Source organism: Sylvia atricapilla, chromosome 9 (assembly GCF_009819655.1).
Source record: "Sylvia atricapilla isolate bSylAtr1 chromosome 9, bSylAtr1.pri, whole genome shotgun sequence".
Classification (NCBI taxonomy): domain Eukaryota; kingdom Metazoa; phylum Chordata; class Aves; order Passeriformes; family Sylviidae; genus Sylvia; species Sylvia atricapilla.
This window is the reverse complement of record NC_089148.1, coordinates 7,777,254-7,797,627: the sequence shown is the minus strand read 5'-3', so window position 1 is coordinate 7,797,627 and position 20,374 is coordinate 7,777,254. Positions and strand designations below refer to the sequence as shown.

Sequence of the window (20,374 nt, the reverse complement as noted above, 5' to 3'; positions counted from 1 at the left end):
TAACACAGAACAAAATTTCAGATCCGAGTTTAAGGTTCTGGTGCAAGGGGTAATTCAGGAGAGAACTGATGGGCAAAATCTGAGAGGGGTTAGGTCAGATGTCTGCCCAAGAAAGACAAAGTGAAAAAAGAAAGCCTACAATTCATTATGTGTTCCTTAAGAACTGAGATGTAAATGGATACAGGAGTACAGCACAATTTTATTCAAAATTTGTGCTCTTACACTGATTCCCTTCTAAGGTTGGGAAATAGTATTTGTGGAACCCTCTGGATAGTCAGGAATAGTATTCCACACAAATGTAAGAGCACAACAGTCCTCAGAATGATCAGAACAAAAGGATTCTTTAGAAATAAGAAAATACAACACGAATACAGAAAACATGATGTGATCTCTCTTAAAGATCCAGTCACCTCTGGAGGTGTTGCAGAAGAGAATGGCTGAGATGCCCTGGAATTAACACCACTGAGAATATTAGGTTATTTAACATAATAATGTGAATGGTATCTATAAACACTTCAAGGTGATGAAAGCAAGTGTGAGTGGTGCTGAAGGGGACTGTTTAAGCTGAAGGACAATGCTGATGTCAGAGTAGCTGAGTGTAAAACAATCAGTAATAAATTTAATCAGGACGAAGAGAAATGGCCTTCAAACGGCAATTCTGAAAGCTGCTGGTACAGGTTCTGAAACAGATGCTGTGTCACATAATGGCACAATAGAGCAGGGAAGGAGTTCTTCAGCCCAGGAGGTCCTTTTCAGTCCAGATATAGAATGAAATAAAGGTAATAAATAACTCTCCTTATCCAAGATAATTTCAACACATTTTCTTTTAAAATCTACATCTGCCATCCCTGCCACTGTCATTGGGATACTGCTCCCTGATGTCTGGGACTGACTGTGAGATCAAAAGGTGCCAGCAGAAATCACCAGGAAACACAACTGTCCTGTTGGTGTAATACTCAGGAATCTCCTGATCACCTGCAGAGAACAGGGGTGCCAGAACTCACAAGCTCTGTCAGAAATGCAGCTCACCTTGACCTCAGCTCAAGGAGTGACCTAGAAAAGTACAGGGTTTAAGATATTATAGAGACCAAAGTAAATCCCTGTAAGATAACAAAGCACTGGCTGGAAAACATAAGCACTAACAAAAACATTTCTCACTATCTTCTACCCATTTTCTTTTCAGTATTATAAACCTTCCTGATCAGAATGCTTTGCTCTAGCATTAAGCAACACCCTGTTCATACCCTGAATTTTTTTTAACAGTCACAACAGATTAAAACTCAGTAAGCCAAATGTTGAGCTTAAGTGTTGTGGATCACACACTCTGTGAGCAGATGAACTCTAAAAGAGAAAGGTTTGGACATGCAGCTATTTTTAAAGCCTCTGGCTCACTCTTACATTTCCAGTGACCATGTGCTCCTCTTGCCTTTCCAGGAATTAGCAGCCACAACAGCAGTGAACCCAGAGCCCGAATTCTTCACAATCATGTATTTTAGTTCTTGCCTCAGTTTGCTAATTCCAAAATAAAGTTTGCCTTTAGCTAGCTTTGCCAAGTTTTTAGATCATAAACAAGATTTAAGAATTAATCAGTGAAAGGGGTGCCCAGGGCCAGGACCCAAGGGAGCAGCTGCAGCTGTGTCAGGGGAGGTTTAGGTGGGGTACCAGGGAAAGGTTCTTCCCCCAGAGGAATTTCCCCCAGAGAAATTTCCTGGGCACGGCCCCAAGGCTGCCAGAGCTCCAGGAGCGTTTGGAAAACGCTCCCAGGGATGCACAGGGTGGGATTGTTGGGGGATCTGGGCAGGGACAGGAGCTGGACTTTGATGGTTCTTGGGGGTCCCTTTCAGCTCAGGATATTCTATGGTTCTGTGAAATACTAAAATAGGACAGGAAGCTTCCAATTTATATCTTTTTCTTAGAATACGTGAGGATTTTAATGCTTTCAATTTGCAGCAAAGAAGCCAACTAGTTGATGACACATGGCATTAGGAAGTGTGCTGGCACTGGAAAGGTGTATTTCTTCTCTGTCATTCTCATTAATCGTCTCAATTAGGATTTTTAAAATGAAAATATCAATGCTGTTTAAACCACAGCTTTTCTGCTGTCTGTTTCCACACTGGGGTTCTCTTCACACACCAGTGCTTCACTGCATTTTCCACTGTTGAGGAGTTGAGGGGTGAGGGTTAAGATTCCCATCAGCTCGGGTTCCTGCAGGGTAATCCAGGTGCAGTCCCGAGATGATGGAAGTCAAAGACTCCCAGTGTAAATAGTGCCACCAGCTGGGAAGCCTGAGCAGGCTGTGAAGCACAACATTTCTATGGCACAGAGAAAAACGCCATCTTTTCCTTCGGTAAGAAATCAGATTAATGCCCAAATGACGGCTTTCACAGCTGAAGAGCTTTGATCCTCTAGCTGTTCATTGCTACAGGCACACTCAGGACGTGGGAGAAGGAAAGAGGAAGGATTCTTGCGTGTCTCAAGTGTTTCTTTCTGAGGATGACTGCACTGAGATGTCTCAGGCAATTGGTCACAGAAGTGGTGCATTTTCCAACTAACAGGCATTCAGCGTGAGCACCAGCAGCTGGAGCCGTGAGACAGCACTGGGTACAGCAGAGTTCCAGATCAAACTTCTTTCCATTGCTGTTTAGTGAGGGATCTGGATGCACACACTTCAGCAGAATCAAGGAAAATGGCATTTATACAATAAAGGCTCCAGTATTCCACCGATGAAGGGTTCCCTTATCCAAATTTAAAACAATCCAAGAGGTTGTGGATGTGAGAGTAATTGCTGTATTTTAAGAAAAAACAAATCCTCAGGAGTTGTTTTCATTCACTCCAGAATCAGAGACAGGCAAGAGCTTTGAAACACAGTTTTTAAGGCAGTTTTTCTGCAGCCCATTCAGGTTCCATAACCTGAAAAGAGCAGTACACTAAACCCCTTTGCTCCTAATGATTATGAACACATTTGAATAGGAACACAGTTACTTCAGTTCTCAACTATTCTCTTCCCTAACAGAAGAGCAATTCTTTCTGAAAGCAAATTATAATGCTAATCCAACTGAACAAAAGCACCACCTCCATCTCCATGCCACTGTGGAGCTGTGCTCTCAGGTCAGAGTTTCTGACTTAGAATTTTACCTTTTTACCTTGATTTTCTTTGTGCTTGTTTTTGGCTGCATTATAGAAATACCTTCTCAGGATAAAGCTTCCTTTACCATTTATTTAGTGTCTATCACTGCTAGAATAGGCAGCTACAGCATACACATGCAAGAAGAATTGCTATAACTGCTACAAGCAGAATTAAACCCAACTCTTCAGCTTATAAAGAGTGACAAAGTACATTATTGAATTTTCCTCTGGAATATCCAAATAGAAACGTTCAATTGGAGAAGCAGCATGTCATGGGGTATATACAAAATGAAAAGACTGAACACTTGTTAAAAGAAACTGGGCTAATTATCCAACAGGAAAAAAATCCTTATTTGCTGTATGACACCCATGAATTCTTTCCAAAGTTTTATTTTCTAAACAGTTGTTCTGCTGCTAACCTTGGTTCAATCCTTCCCTCTCACAGCAGCAGGAAATGTAAAGCAGGTGATCCCAAAGCCATCCTTCATAAGGAAATTGAACTAAGTTCTTCCCTGAAAATCTTGTCAGCCATCTTCAGCTCTGTGCAAGTATCCCTCCTTTTCTTTCTTCTTTAGTGCTAGGATCTGTAAGTCGGTACCTCTGCCTCTTCCCAGAACCTGTTCTTGCTATGAGGGCAGCAAACCTGCTGGGTGTTGGCTGGGTTCTTCCTTTCCCTTCCTCACCTCATGCCATAACCTACCAAATTTCCCATTATTCACACTGGCCTTGAAAACTGGAATATTAACAACCCCCACAGCTGCAAATCAAACATGGAACAGGAAAAGAAGAGGACACACTTCCCTCCTTCCTTTCTACAAATTCTGATCTGTGCAGGAGCACTCCCCTGGGAAGATATATTAAACCAATTTCCTGTTTATAGGAGTCCTCATTAAATACACGCACCCACGTAGAGAGTCACCCCCCCATTTTCCACATCAGCTGTGTAAAACACAGGTTATCTTGGACATTTCCTCACCATAAGGATATGCACTATCTCCTGCCTACCCTGAAGTCACCTGCCCTCAAGCTGGACTCAATGGTCCCTTCCAACTCAGGACATGCTATGATGCTGTGAAAATACACGGTTGAAAATTTCCAACTGCTCTGTTCACAGCAGCATGTGGATGGATGTTCCTGGTGTGCAGCACTTCTGCCATAGGATTTTGTGCCATAGAAGCTGAATCTCTGAGAGTTACTCACTGCTGAACAACTCAATCAGTGGCAGTTTGCTCTTTCTAGAAAAATGACAAGGAAATCCCCCTGGAGGAGCAGCAACAGTCCAGTGGTTCTAGTCTCCATTCCCACTGTGGGGTGTTTTAGCTCAGGTAGCTCTGCTGCCCTGAGCTTCAGCCCAAGTTATTTCTGGGAATGTCATTTGAACTCAACGGTGGCATTTCAGATTCCAGTACTGTGTGTTTGCATGTGGGCTGGATTTGAACTGGAGCCAATCCCTGGAGGCCAGTGTAAGTTAATTCTAAACTCATCTCACTGCACCCAGTGCTTGACATACAGGTTTATTTGTTCAGGTAAATTTTGTGGCCAGGCCAAAGACAGAAGTTCCCCATATTAGAGAAGATTTCTGTTCCTCTCTCAATATCACAAATACATTTGATACCAGTCAATCACGTTTTATACAAAAGAACCCAGGCACAAGATAGATATGCTGTGAAATGAGTCTGAATTGTTTTCTTAACAGTAATTACATGAGACATTTAAATCTTTAGACTGCATCCTTGTTCCACAAGCTTCATGATACAATTAGGTTTAATAAAAACATAACTATCCTAAGTATAATTCTGAAGACACCTCTACCCAAATGGATATTCCTCTCCTTCATTCCCTTCTCCAGAGGTCCCCCTATTATTGTTCCTTTAGGCATGATATTAAGATAATCAGTATTTTAATTAAATCAAAGAAACTTCAAAAAGCTTACTTACCTTTAAAAGTGCCAAAGCCACGTGGAAGATTATGTCCATACCCTGAAAATAAGAGGAAAGAGACTTCAATCAGCCCCAGCATACACACCTCTTCTCAGATTTATCATTCATTATGTGGCATCAAAACTCAGTGCTCTAAGTCCCTAGGCAACATTCCCTTTTCCTCATTAAAGCCCCAAGGCAGTTTCCAAAGTCCCTCTCTGGGGGAAGATGATGATTCTTTGGGGCTTTGGGAAACTTCAGTGACTCAGGTGCTGTGGATGTGACAGGATGTGCCATTGTTTCAGTGCCTGGCAATGCTGGCTTTCAGCAGCAGAGCAGGATATGTCCTGAGCAGGGCATCAACAAAATCTAATAAATATTCTAGTTAAGAGGATTTCTGTCAAGTAACCAAGCTTAGGTATGATTTAAACTTCAAAGTAGAACAAAGACAACCCCACAGGTACACAAGACACCTTTTTTTACTATGTTTAGCCAAAAGTCAAAACTATTTCAGAGCTAAACAAACTGCTGTCTGTATCCAGTAGTTGCTTGGTGGTTTGCAAAAGCTGGAAATACAAATGTAGATAAATGCATTCAGTGAGAAATACACAGGATAATAGGCATTTATTTGAAGATTAAAAAAAGTCTGCAGCTTACATATGTTGATAATTTAGTATTATAAATAGTTTTGTCTTCATCCAAATATGAAAAATACTATATGCAGTTCTCATTTGCTGTACCATGTACTTCACGTTCAGACTGTTCTCCTCAATTATATTTTCCAAATCTTCTTGCCTTGTTTAATGGCATGATAAATCCTTTCTTACAATGGCTCCCAGAGCTGGTATCTAGACACATCTCAACAGATTTGCACACAAAGTAATACTGCAATTATATTATACTGCTGTGGGATATCAACAAGACTTTTGACAGGCAAGCAATTTCTGCTTCTGCAATTGAATGTGTTTCTGATCCTCTTCCTGAAAGCCTGAGACTACGTTTCTATAAAAATCACCTTTTATAAAAACATGCTGAGCCTTTGGAGAAGCTTTCTCAGGATTAAATTGTATTTTTAACGTGGATAGTTCAGTGCCTTGAAGGGATTGTACCATTAATGAGTCCTAGAAATGCTGCAACATCAGACAGAATGAATATCGCAACACTGAATTTGCAATTCACTGCATTATCATCGATAACAAACTGGTTTTTCCCACTAGAGGTCACAATTGCAGCAGGACTGAATCCTGCTTCATCACTAGGAAACCCTTCTTCCAGTGGGATAACAATTATTTGAAGTTGTTTGGCCTTATGCACTTCTTTTTAATCGAGAAGTGTAGAAAAAATAGAAGTCTGGTTGTGACTTCCAGTCATGACACTGATAATACCAGAGCCTCAGCAGTAGTGAAGTAAGTTCATAGTACTTTCAGATTTATTTCAAATATTAATCTGAAGTCAACACTCAATTCCACACAGTCATGCCATTCATAACTTTTGTTTTCCAGCAGAGAGGACTGACAAACATACTATCTGTAAATGAGAGAAATACCAACAAACTATCACAAATAACAAATTTTACTCTTAACAAACTGATCATATTTTGTTATGATATGAGTAAGACTACTACATCTAATAGCTGGACTACTGAGGAATTAGTGTTCTGTGTATTTTTTGGTACAACCATAAAGAAATGGACACCAGTTCTCATTTATTTTCTAAACATTTTTTTTCTGATCTGCCTGAAACTAACGTTGTTCTTGAATCCAAAGGAATCAAACCCTCTCCTGGTGCTCCTCTCATAACATCACTCTCCATATGGACAGCAACTCTAGCACAAATAGGTTTCTACCTGCCTTAAGAATCCTCATCTCTTTTTTAAGCCCCACCAGGCAAGGGGCAGCTAACAAACCTGCTTCTGTTATTGAGGTAACTTGTTCAAGGATCAAGCACCCTAAAATCAGAACATAAAAGGACTTAAAATCTCCCTACCCAGCATTCTGCTACTCCCAGCAACAGAAAAATTATGCCTTAGGTTTTGGCTTTTATGTTTTTCAGATTCTGCGTGCCCAGGGGTTCTGAGCCTCACATTCAGTGTCACTCAGCTCTTCACAGAGCAGGGAGACAAAACAAATCCTTTTCCTGCTGAACACCAAGGACAACTTTCAGGCCCAAAAGCACAAACAAGGGTGGGCTGAAGGGAGGAACAAGAAGGATGGGACCTCACAACCTGAAGGTCTAATTGGACAATTAAACCCCAATATGCAAACGGACCAAAACTTATAAAAATGTGAGACCTTGTGACCGTTCGTCCATTTTGTGACAATTTGAGTCCACCTTGGGTGTAGCCCTGGTCAGACCCTGTCCTGCCCAAGGGGGATTCTGGAGACCTTTCAATAAATATCTCCTTTATTCTCCAGCTCTGTCCAGTCTCTGTTTGAGGTCAGCCTTCCCAAGGCATCAAAAACACCTACAGCCTCCTCTTTCCTCCAAGGCAGAGGCAAGTCCTGAATCAGTGCAGCATTTTGGAGCTGAGGCATTGATTGCTGCAGTTCCCTGCTGACCCAGGAGGACCTGCAGGGCCACTACACCCCAGGAGCTGAGTGGACTGGGGGTGGATGCTCCAGATTTCAAAGCACTGAAACAACTTCCCTGTGTTTGAACAACACACTCGATAACCCCTGATCTGCCTGCTGGACTTATTTGTCCTAATTCATGCAAGACTGTTCTTTCACAGCCAAGTTTAATGATCACGATTATAAAAAAGAAAGTTCAGCTCATTTTGCCACAATCTCATATTTAAAACCCTACTTAATTTACCACACGGTGATTTATAAGCTTCAGCTTAAACTTCTTCAGCTATTTTAGAAGAAAGACGAAAATACTGAAGTGCACCAGACATATAAATCATTGGCAGCAATATCCCTCCAGCAATTTTATAATGGAAATATGGAAGTACATACAAATCATCCACATGGAAAGAGAAGGGAGCTTTCATATGAAATGAGCTTTTGATTTAAAACCAAAGGTCATATGCTTAACTAGGTATTTTGAAATAAATGCTGTATGTTGTATGTCTTGGGGATGGTTTTTATCCCATATCTAGTTTGTTGTTTTGTGAATGGTCACTGCCTCATTCAAACCAAGACACTATAGTATCATGCAGATCTCATCTTGAGATTTAAAAGATTTGCACGTGGGATCATTGCTCATAATTACCTAAAACTTTTTAAAATGTAGAACAGTCAAAAGTAAAATCATACACTTATAAACAAGAACTTGTAAGAGCACAGGAATGGCGAGGGGCTTATCATCATGTATCACAGAATCGGGTATTATTTAAGGACCCTCTTAAGCCTGTGTAGAGGTCTAGAGAACTTTAAGAGAGCTCGTGAAACTCAGGAGTTTTGGAGAAGGAACAAGCCCAACTCAGAGAAATGGAAGTGGTAAGGTCAGGTAAGTGTCAGCAAAGGCAGAATACTGGAGCTGGTACCATATTTCAGCCCCCTCACAGCCCCTGCTGGGTGCCACACTGACCATCCTCTGCCTTACAGGAACACTTTCTGCAGAAGAAAGAACCTCATTTAGCCGAGGAGCCCATCACACCTGGTACTGGGATGAACACTCAGCATCCAGGGAGTCCCCATTGAATTAATAAAGACTGTGCCTCATAGAAACATCTGCTTCTTTGACCTGCATGTCAAACAACTTGTGATTTCCAACCACAGCTGGAGGTGATGTTCTCGTGGGCAAACCAGTGAAGCTCTATCTCATATGCACTGAAATTAAGACTGAAAGAAAATGGAAATCTCATGATGTTAACTCTAGTTTAGTGAGAGGTTTTCCCAGTTCCTTAACTCCCTCCAAAGCCAAGATTCCTTCTGCAGAGGGAAGCCTCTTTGAGGAGTCCTCCCTTTGAGTCCCTCTGCACTCTGAAACAAGATCACTTTTGAAAAGGCGTGAAAAGAAGGCTGGGAACAAAGAACAAACTGAGACTGGTAAAGATGTGATCCCATGGGACCCAGTTTGCATTCAGTGAGATCTCTGGGACAGAAAGGCTGCCTGTAGCTTCCTGCTGAAGGGAGGAGGCAGATTTATTCATCTGACCCAGCAAATCTGCCCAGAGACCGGAAAAAAAGGAAGTCAAGGGGCAGCAAACCAATACTTGTTATGAGCAAAATTCAAAATTCAACCAATACTTGCTATGAGCAAAATTCAACAGCCAAGCACAGAGCTGAGTGAGGCCAAACAACTCAATCGTGTAGATCTGGACATTTGCACTGGGGGCAACTTTGGAATTTCTCTCCTGTTTTAAAGCTTCTGTTTAATGACTGAGGCCTCAAGGGAAGACAGGCTATATTCAGTATTAGCATCTCTCACTCTCTAACCCAGACACTCTGACAGACATTCCTCTGGTTACACAGCAATACCCTGGACACCTTCTTCACCAAGAAAAGGAAGTGAATCTCTTTTTAAAAAGGAAATTTAATTCATCAGTGTCCTTATCTGTGTTTTTTCCCCCTAGATCTGCATGACATGTAAAAGGAAGCAGTGAAGGTACTGATAAATATTTCTAAGATTCAGCATCAGGTAAAAAGACAGATACAAGAGTCGACTAAGCACCACCTTAAGGGCTGAGAAGTCTCAAGCCCCACATGGACATGAACCCCTTCCAGCATTCTAAGGACTGAATTTTCCTTTCTTTAAAGGGAGACTAGCTATTCAGCTGAAGTTAACTTGACATAGTTTCATAATTCCAACGTGTTTCATAATTATGTGTTCAGTTGCACAGGCTTTTCAAAGGAGCTACAGAGGGTAATTGGGGTTACAGACTCTAAAGGAGAATAAAAATTCTATTTATGTTTTGGATGGGTTCCAGCAAAACAATTACTGGGCAACTCTAGTATGTTGAGAACACACAATAAACTTTAGGACTGTCACAAATGTCTTTGTTTTGTTGACAAAATGAATATATGGTCTGAAGCTCCAACTTGCCTTTGTAAGCAGACAGCTATGGAACATGCTCTGCACAGGCATGAACGTTAATTAACAGCTTTTAGGCTGAGTTTGTGTAGCTTGTACATTTATTCTAGTTCGATGACAAGATGACTAAAGGAAAAAAAGGTTAAAACTCTTGTTCAAATCAGGCACAACACGAATTAGCAGGTTTTGTGTAAACAACAGATACAGAAATGCTTAGTAAAGGAAAATATCAAACAAATTACAAAGAGATTTCACTGCTAACATATGAGCACAGCTGAGTTCTCAGAGTGGGCTTCCCCCAGTGACTCCACTTACGTTACCTGGACAAGAACTCCCACCAGGAAATGCTACAACACAGGAAAGGAGAAAACACAGAAATCTCCCCCCGATCCTGCGATTCCATGAAAAACACAATTAAATCCAGTTGATTGAACTATCAGAGTACCAGGGAGATGGTAAAAACAATGCCAGGGGATTCTGTATTGATTTGTGTCCCTTTTCTGTATTTTGCAGCATAAAGCAGCACACAATAAATACCAGGCAACCGTGAACCTGTATTAGTATGATTTCACATGAAATTTTGGCAGTTGGTTGTTTTTAATGGAAATAAATGGAGTTAAGAAGTGAACATTTGCGTGTTTTGGATGGTTTTCATGTCATTTGCTGCTGAGATGTTGCTATGGCTGAATGAAGGTAGAGGCTGCTGTGGGACAAACGTTTTTTTGCTCTCCACCTTCTGGGACTGTTTGCAAAGAATCAAAATTACAGCCACGGGGTTTTAAGTCTTTTCCACTTACCAAACTCCTCCCCTGCACGAGGTATTTCTGCAGTGATACATTCCTAATTCACCAGCAACTGATTATGGGCTAGCAGCATTTGTCAACCAAGCCGTACACTAACTCTATTTTTCTGGTTTGCAAAGCTTTAAACTGCAGGGGTTTTAGACAATTCCGTTCCTTTTCCCAAAACTGATTAGTACAGGGACAAAGGAAGGGGTTAAATCCACAGTAGGCACCAAGGGGGTTATCACACACAAGGAGAGAAAAAGAGGTCTCATCTCTTTAGGTGAGACAGGTCCTCCAGCTGGGGTATGGAAACAGGGAGTGGCTGTTGGATGTGCCCAGAGGGGAAGGAACCTTCCAGATCCCAGTTTCATGAGAGCAGATGTGGTGAGGGGCTCAGAACATCTCCTGACAGGGAGCTGTTCCTCATTCCCCGTCTGCCCGTGCTCACACACCGCAAAGAAAAACACGTGTCCACACTAAATCAACGTCTGCTCCCCTGTGTTCCCTCTGATCTTCTTCCCAGTGTTATTCCTCATCCTCTCCCTTTCCCTGCCAGGACACAGCCCTGGCCCTCGTCTCTCTGAACCCTGACACTGGTCTTCCCTTTCCAACCATGAGTCAAGTGCAAAGTTCACATTCTGATTTCACGCATTTAAAAAATCTGTACCAGCCTCACGATTCCAAAGCAATGGAAAGTGTTTGAGCACAGGCAGACTGCACTAGCCTCTTCTTTAAAAACATTTCCCAAATTAGCTCAACTTCCTGGATCTGATCACAGAATATCACTCTCTCATTTATGATAATTTCCTTCAGTTATTCCCAAAGTGTTTTTGAAGCTTGCCAAGACTGTTTAGGATATGCTGCTATTCCAGTACAGCAGATGGCACTAGTGTTAAGTAAGCATTATGGAAATTTACTGTATTCCTAGAAAAAACAACCAAGTGAACATCAACTAGCAGGTGGCTAAAATATTTCATGAGCAATGGGGAAAGTAATTCAGTGACACATTGTGAACATGGTATTAGATGTGTCACCCCTCTAAGGCCCACATGAGGTCATTCAGACAGGTCACTCATCACTGGTCCCTTTTTTACCCAGATCTTACAACGTTTTCTGAAACACAAGCAGCCTGAACATTTAGGACCACAAAATTTATCAACTTCACCCAAAAGGCACCTTCTGTTCTCGTAAGTTATCTTGGATTGCAGACTGCTGTATGACTGTTTTTGCTTTGCTCATGCTGAGCATTTATCCTCAGCCTTGTTATTTTGGGGATAAACAAGCAGCAGCCATGACTGGAAGATACATAAATTATGGATGCTCACAGGAACAGCTGGACAACCTCGAGTCAGGGGTTATGCTAAACCCTCTCCTAGAACCTCTCAGATTCTGTTCTCTATTAAAACACTCTTCTCCTTGGTCCAAGCCCGAGTTGTCATAAATTCTGATAGAGTGTTTTGTGCCCCTGGTCCCGATGGCAATACAGAACATGGTATTACACACCTCCAGCATTTCTGCTGTCAACTGAATTTTACATGCGAACACCTTATGCTCCTTGTAACCTTCACTTTGAAAAGAACTTAAAATTGTTTGTCATTATAATCTGAATGTTTGAAACACACATATCCAAAAGCTTTAAGAAGTTCTTCATGCAGCACACACACGATCAAATTCTACACTCTTCTTTCTTTCTTTTTAATTTCTGTTCTAGTGCTGAAAAGCCCTCACAGTAGATTACAGGTGTAGATCATCAGATGAATTAGGCTAAAATGACTTTTCCTTTGGATTTAAATAACTCATCTAACTACATAAAAGCCAGGCATCTGGGTCTAGTAAACCTGAGGTTATCTCCATTGCAGACCTCCCACTTGTGCAACAAAAAACCATCATGACGGTTGTTTGACATGTCAACAGATCCTTGAATGCAGCAAACCAGCATTTGTCCATTACCACTGGACATCCACATTTAAATTCTAGTCATCCATCTGGAGTCTGAGAAAACCGATTCTCATTTTTCTAAATTAATTAAAAGCTAATTATAGCAGCCTGGGAGAGAAATCCTTTCCAGTCTCTTTACATGAAAAAGAGTGGCTGATAAGGACATCAGCAAGACTCAGCTCTCCAGCAGCCTTATGCAAAAGGATTGGGGAGGAGGACAGACATGGTCTAAATGCCAAAATTTATTTGCCTGTATTCCTAAAAGGAAGACAAACAGACAGCTCCTGGCCTTTTCCAACTAACACGTCTGACATTGACTTCACCCTGGTAAATAATACTGAAATAATGCAGACAGATCTAGGCCTCCTTAGAATTTAAGCTTCTAATATGCTGTTACTGTAAGAAATTTTATTTCTAACAAGTCCATTCTTCTGTTTGGTCAGATTTCTTAATATACTCGTAACTGGAAGGGTTAACAAATGTAGACAACGTGGCAATACAAGTAAGTCCAAAATGTTCAATTTTTCTTTCCCTATAGATCTACAAAAGATGAACAACTGTGCACAATCTTTTATTTAATCCACATTTCATCTCAGCGCAGATTTAGAGAGGAAGTGGGCTTGTTCTTGTCTCAGTTCCTGAGGAAGTTTAATAAATTGGAATGTTAATCTGTTCTTTCTCAGCTCTGTTGAAGGCATCCCAGCAGTATCTGACAGTGACAGATAAAAAATAGCAGGCTCTCATGGTGTCTCCTGCTCAGTGAGCAGCAGAGTGGTGCCGGGCAGCCCTGAGCGGCACCATACGGCGTTTCCTGGCACATCCATCCCCGGCAAGACACACACAAGACACAAATCAAACCTTCAGCGTCAATACTCGTGATTCTGCTCTCATTTTCAGTGTTGCCTTCCCAAAGATTTCTCCTAATAACTCTATCTCCACGATGTGGTGCCACATTTTTAGCTAGCACTAAGTGTTCACTTATCAGCATCTCTTTGTTCACGTTTTAGAAGATTTCTAAAGACACTTATCAGCATTCATTACCTTCATTATAACAGACAATTTCTGAAAACCCATTATAAAAATTATTTTATGCAATATTCTGAAAGCAACAGTTGATAAATAAAGGCAGTGATGGTATCCTAGCTTTCAACTCCCTCTTCCTGCATTGTGCTATGTGCTCCTGTGAAAGGGACTTTCCCTTCTTTGCTATTAGCTATATTAATAAATATTAAATCATTTCATATGCAAAACTGATAATCAGCTGCATCCCTTTGTATCCTGTCATGACACAGTCAGAATGGCATCTTAGGAGTCAAACTGTTAACTTAGTAGTCAAATTACAGAGTCAAATTATGTATTGTAACATTAAAATAAACACCTATCTGTGCCAGCCCAGGAAGGGCAGCGTGCAGGAGAGGTTTCTGCATATTCCCTAAAAGGAGAGAAGTATTATCCTTAAGTATTTTATATCCCCCAAAACTGAACACAAAAATAGCCAGATCAACCAAAATGGAGGTTACCCATAGTCTTTCAAAATTCTCAGCTACTAATGGAATGACAGCTTGAGCTCTGCACCTCCTTTAGTTTCAGCAGTATTGTACCTATCACAAAAGGTTAAAGAATATTCTTTCTTAAGCAGAAAAAAAATCATGACAATTTAAAAAATGCTTATGGATTATCTGCCAACTGGTTTGGGTTGCTTTTCTCTTCTAAATGCCTACTGAATTTCATTTATTTAATGTTTTTAAAACAAATATTTTCATTTTAAATTGGATAGTTTAAAATGCAAAATGAAGCGAAATGTCAACTGTTTGCTTTTCCGTAGCACAGCCAAGGTGCAGCTGATGCACTGGGGACAGCTCTGAGTGACAAGAGCTTTACCTAAATGAATTGCTATTTCTGAGCATGACTTTAAATAAATAATCTAAAACAGAACAAAAAGAGAGAGCAAAGGAGAGCAGGCTTGGGAAGTGTTCAATAACATCATGTCATATTGACAGATAAGACTGACAAGTCCAAATACAACTCTGCGTTTCATCAACAAGAATGTTCTTCAGTGCAAACACGAAGAGCAAAAGGGAAAACACAAATGAAGCAGCTGTGACAGGCAACTCGAAGGTTGGAGGAAGATCTCCAGGCTCCAACCCCCAGAGTTTGCTGAATTCACATTAAAGCTTTCACCTGGATCAACCGGTTTGTGTTTTTATTACGAGCAGCTGAGCCTTACAGGATGTACCATGGCACTGTGGTGGTGTACCTGCCTGGAAGCCCAAAATTCTCTTCAACCTTCTGTCACAGGGAAGAAAAAGAATTCCAAAATATTTTGTTTCTGCATGGAGATGGGTGACAGATTCTACCCCAGAACTACTCAGGCAATATTCTAAGACTACTGGAAACTGAAGTAATTTGGAGGGTTTATTCACATCTTCAACAGCTTGGTGACAACTTAAAAAAATAATAGTAATTAGAAAATAAGGTGCTAAGAAGACAACAGAATGAAATAACTCAGTCACACAGAAGCCATGGCAAATCCCAAATTTGTGTGGATTTCCATAAAACTGCTCTGAAGCAGTATTTCATGTGAGAATGATGAGAAGACCTTGACTGTAGTGACACTCACTTTGATGGGATTTTAAAAATTTCTCCCTAAAAATTAATTCCCACTATAACTTTAGCTCCTTTTTCCTAGTTATGCTTCTGCCCAGGAGTTGCATCCTCAGCTTGTGCCACTGCTCCAGTGTGCAGGCAGGGGAAGGAAATGTGCCTCCCTGGTTAGCTGGGGAATTGCAGCACTTCCAACAGGTATTTTTCCTCTCTGGATTGGAAGTTGAGTATCTGTAAGGACTGATTTCACTTTTCCAGCCACAATCCAAAATCAAGAACCCAAGCCGAAACAAAAACTCTTGCTTGACATGGAATCACTGAATGGTTGGGGTTGGAAGGCACCTCTAGAGATCAGCTATGTCATGACACAGATTGTTCAAATATTTTCAAGGCGACCAGAGGGGCTCCCTTAAAATTATTAGCTGGCAATGATTCTAAATGAATTTCTTCCTCTAATTTTTTCTTTCCCATAAGAGTCGCAAAGAATGCCAATGTTTTGTAACCACAGACAGGACAAGGATGTGGAGAAAGCACAAGTCAGGTACTTGAAGGGTATTTAAAATTCATCTATATCTATGACAAATTAAGGAGGAGGCTGGAAGCTTGTTTTAAAAACTTAAGACAATTCACTTCAAAGGCTTCTTGCTTTTCTGGGAGTGTTTTCTGCAGAGTATGTTTCAGTGTAAGCAGCTGCCACTGTTTTTTCTCCTTCCAGTTGCCAGAATTACCAGCATGCTGGTTGCTCAGAGATAAAGTAAGGAACAATTTATGCAGAAAAAATTATGTTTTGATTTCCCTCAGAACTCCTTCCAGAGGCTGACTGGACACACAGCTTCAGTCCTCTGTCAAGGAATAGCTTCTTCCTGGTTCTGCCTGTGGCCACATGCCTACAGAATTGACTTGCTGTCTACAGTGAGGGCCAAATAGATTTTTATTTTAGTATGACTTTAATCTCTGCCTCTCTCATAAATTATCAGAGCTGCCTGTTACTTGAGAGTGGTTGACTCCTGAATCTCAGGAGTGTTTTTCTGATAGCCCACACTCCTGCCTCAGGACATTGTCTCCACACTGCCTCACTTTATCAAGATGTCTGCATGGATCTTCTCACTTGAAATAAATTTTCTTACTCTTTCTTGGTTTATTTTTAGCTGTAGTATAAGAGGCTCCTTCAGCTGTGTGTGATTACCCTCCACCAACACTAAAAATGTTGCACTCTCTTATTTCCTCTTTGGATTTCACCTTGGATTTTCACCTTCTTTCCCACAGTAATCACTTCAGACACACTGAGATAAACATGGCCAATATTACCCTACCTTGCTTTTGTAACTGAGCACAAATACGCAGAATAAGAAATAGTCTCAAGGCCTAAATCCTACCCAAGGTATGTGCAGCAAGCCTGAAGATTCTCAGAGAAAATACTTCACAATAAAAATTAACAAAATTAACTAGAGTCAACAATGCTTCATACTCGTGAAGCCTTCACCATTTAGAATTGTCAAATATTTCATCTATCTGTTTGTTTCCATGTTTGATAGCCTTTGAAACTGGAGAGGGAATCAGTGACAGGTTTAAAAGCAGGTGTAATGCCATGGATGCTCTGAGTTCCCATTTACCAAAGGAAGGATTGGTATTTTACCAAAATAAATATTCTAGATTATCACCCTATTCTGACTGGTTTTTAGAAGGAAGTGTAGACATATCTACAGCACAGACACACACCGTTTTGTATCTGGAGTGGTGTGTTCCTAGTTGGAATAGCAGGGGAAAAAAACCAAAAGGAAAGAGCTTCCTTCAGTTGTGTGTTTGGTCCTTCTCACTTCGTTTAATATCAGGCCACCAAAGCAACATGCACCACCATTTCTGTCTGTGGGCACTCTGAACCAGGCCACTTGGAGAGCTTTTCTTACTAGGTATCTTAAAGAAATTACAACTCCTAACTCTGAATAATCATATAACAAATAAAATGAAAAACACGGGTGTGCCTCAGATATTCTTCATTAGACCCCTCAGCAAAAAATGAGGCAATCCACAGTTCTAATTTTAAAACCAAACCAGTGTTTCACTGAACATCTTCTGTTCACTATAACCATTGTTTCTACATAACTTAGTTACATACATTTTATAATTAGGCAGCAAAGGACTTCAACAAAACAAAATAAAACTAGAAGAAACATTGATGGAGTGGAGGAGCGAATTTCTGATTCAATATTTTTTTTACCTCACAAAGCAGTAAGTCAATGATGTGGAAGACCATGCAGAGTGGAAACTTGGCAGTAAAAAGAGTGAGGAACCACTGGGATGCATACATGTGAGCTTCCAGATTGAGGTCTGAGAAATGGCTGTGCAAGTCTGGCAACTGCTCCTGGAATAAAGGAAAAAAATAATAAAGGAAAAAAAAAAGTTTCAGTATTACTCATTAATTTGAGTTCATCATCCATACTTCCAGTAAGGGCCAGGTATTCTGGTATTTTGCTAAATACCAAAAAAACAGAACAAAATGAAAAGCTGGCTTCTTTTGAGCAATGAGGATGTTTCTTGATAAATTTCAGTGGCCATGGTTACAGTTTTCAGTATGATATCCACAGTGGATTCTATCACAGTATCGAAGAACATACTGAAACCATACTGAGAAATCACAGAATCTTCAACAGTTGAGAGGCAGAGCAGTTGTAGAATCTGTCATGGTGGATATTTTTAAGTTATTCCTTTGCTGTGTCTTGCTATAAATGCTTCAGCCACAAAAACCAATGGCTACTGGAGCCAGATCACTTTGCACAGCTTGAAAGGAACAGAGCACACAAGTGCATCATCAGACCCTTTCTCTAACTAGGAGCATAGACAAGCAACACAAAATAACACAGAAAATCCTACTGAACTGTGATGACACGGTCATTTCACAAAGTAAACCTGTTAATAAAATCTGTTTTGTTTGTTAACAAAAATCTTTGTGGATGTATGTAAATATGGAGAAGACCATATGCTGAAGTATCACATTAATTAGTATGCAATTCCACTCTATGAAATATGCCCCATTTTACATCTGAAAAAATACCATTAAATTAACAATAGTCTGTTTTGTTTGGTTTCAGTGTATCCCACAGAGGTCCCTGTGGTTATCTGTGAGAACTGACTTTAGCAAGCAGCTTTTCTCTGTGCCAGCAGAAGGGCAGAGCTTAATGAACGATTAGCAATTCCTTATTAATCAGAACAACAATGTATAACATTTGCAGCCTTTCAGTTACGCTAAACTGCTCAATGAAATAATTCCACCTGCAAAAAGAGCAGAGTCTTGGAAGAGACAGTAACACCTGCCCAGTAGTCTACACTTGATTGGTATTTCATAAGCATCAGGATGTCCTGATTTGCCTGACCTCTTAACACCCTCATAATTGATGGGAAGTAGGACAAGTCCAAGGGATATACTGGCCTCAGCAGCACAGAGACATTTTCTCCAAGCAACATCAGAAACAGAGAGGGAGCAAGCAAAGGGGAAGGGGAAAGGCAAATACCTGCTCTGCCTGGATACAAAGATTAGCTGCAGAAATGGTGTATCAGAGACAAAAGAAACTAGAAACAAATGTGACTCCTGATGTTTGAATTCAGCTGTTAAACCTCCCTGCTTTGCTTTACCCCACCTCTGAAAGGAGAGGGGGTTTTACTGTCCAAAGCTTTTGGAAGCAAAGCATGAATCTCTTCTTCATGCCAGTATTTCCATTTATGCAACAAATCGAAGGAGAATTTGTTACTCTGGCCCCACCTGCATTAACTTCTCCAGCTGGAAAAATTTGCAATGGAGATCTTCAAAGTTATTTCTGTAGAGGTCCCTCAAGCCATAGTCATACATTATTTTCACAAATACACAGAATGCCTGCTCCTCTGGCATCTGTTTGGAAAAATACACAAAAAAAAGGTTAGTAACAGAGCTGAGGCTGGACATGCCTTACACAGACACACACACTTAAACACCTTATGCACAGTGAATTCAGAACCAGGGATGTATTAAGATATTCAATCAAGTACTGTGACTGCTGAATTACCCAACTGAATTCTCAGTGGGATTATTTCCCTTGATGAGCACCTGGATTTGGCTCTGTAAGGCCTTCTTTGAAGAAAATGTGGGATCACACAACAGGTTCATGTATGTCTACATCCCTAAAGCAGCACAACTGTCAGCAGCATTGTTCCTGTCAAACAGGTATGAGAACAACCAGTACACAACTCTCAGGCACATAAAACCAATTTTAAAATAATAATAAAAAGGAATTAAAATAAAATAAAAAGGCAGTAACTCCTGACAGCGATGTGTGAGAGATCCTTGGTTATTCAGGAGAACTGAGGTACAACCAACCTCTGGTGAGAACAGTGCTCCTCTACTTTCACCCAAACCCCAGGACATCAACCTGAAGTTAGGTTTCCCACAATCCCATCCATTAACATGCTGACTTTTTCAGAAGCCCTACATCCACAATCTCTGCTTCATTCTGACCACAATTTGTCATCCAACAGTGCTTTGGAAGGTGGTACTAACAAAGGCTGTCTGAGCCACTCTACACTGTAATTTGTTGGCTTGGGCCCACTGAATGCAGAATTGGTGGGAAGCCCTGTGTCACAAAACCTCCACATCATCTTCCCCTGTGCCTTCAGCTAACACAATAATGACAGACATCACAGAACCCGAACCAACCTTTCCATCATGTTCGAAACGTGCTTTCTTGTGGAAGCACAAGATTGTAACAAATGAAAACAATTACTGAGAATCAAGAACAACTCTTGACCTTTTAGTGTGTTTACTCATTTGGCCTACTGCCAGCTTCTTATCAAATATCACCTACAGACAAAAGCTCAGCATTTTCTTCCAAGAGAATTTTATGCTCTTGATATTTCCCTTCAGGGTTTCATCTTTTGCTCAGCTCATGATTAGTGCCTGTCTCCAGGGCCAGGGGCAGTTTCATTTTCATTTTCAGACATCATAAAGGAAAGTAACTGGTTAGCACAAAGTATTACACCAGATTGGCTGATGCCTAT

At 40.7% G+C, this 20,374-nt stretch overlaps 1 protein-coding gene across 3 annotated transcripts in view; it reads right to left on the bottom strand.

The window, feature by feature from the left end:
• RABGAP1L (RAB GTPase activating protein 1 like) overlaps nt 1–20,374 on the bottom strand; it is a 233,114-nt gene that overhangs the window by 75,845 nt on the left and 136,895 nt on the right. For all 3 annotated transcript variants that reach the window (XM_066324697.1, XM_066324696.1, XM_066324698.1), the window contains exons 16-18: nt 19,107–19,232; nt 17,568–17,711; nt 5,064–5,105 (exon numbers count right to left, since the gene is read on the bottom strand). In XM_066324697.1, the coding sequence (XP_066180794.1) occupies nt 5,064–5,105; nt 17,568–17,711; nt 19,107–19,232 (312 nt within the window). The remainder of the gene's footprint in view (nt 1–5,063; nt 5,106–17,567; nt 17,712–19,106; nt 19,233–20,374) is intronic.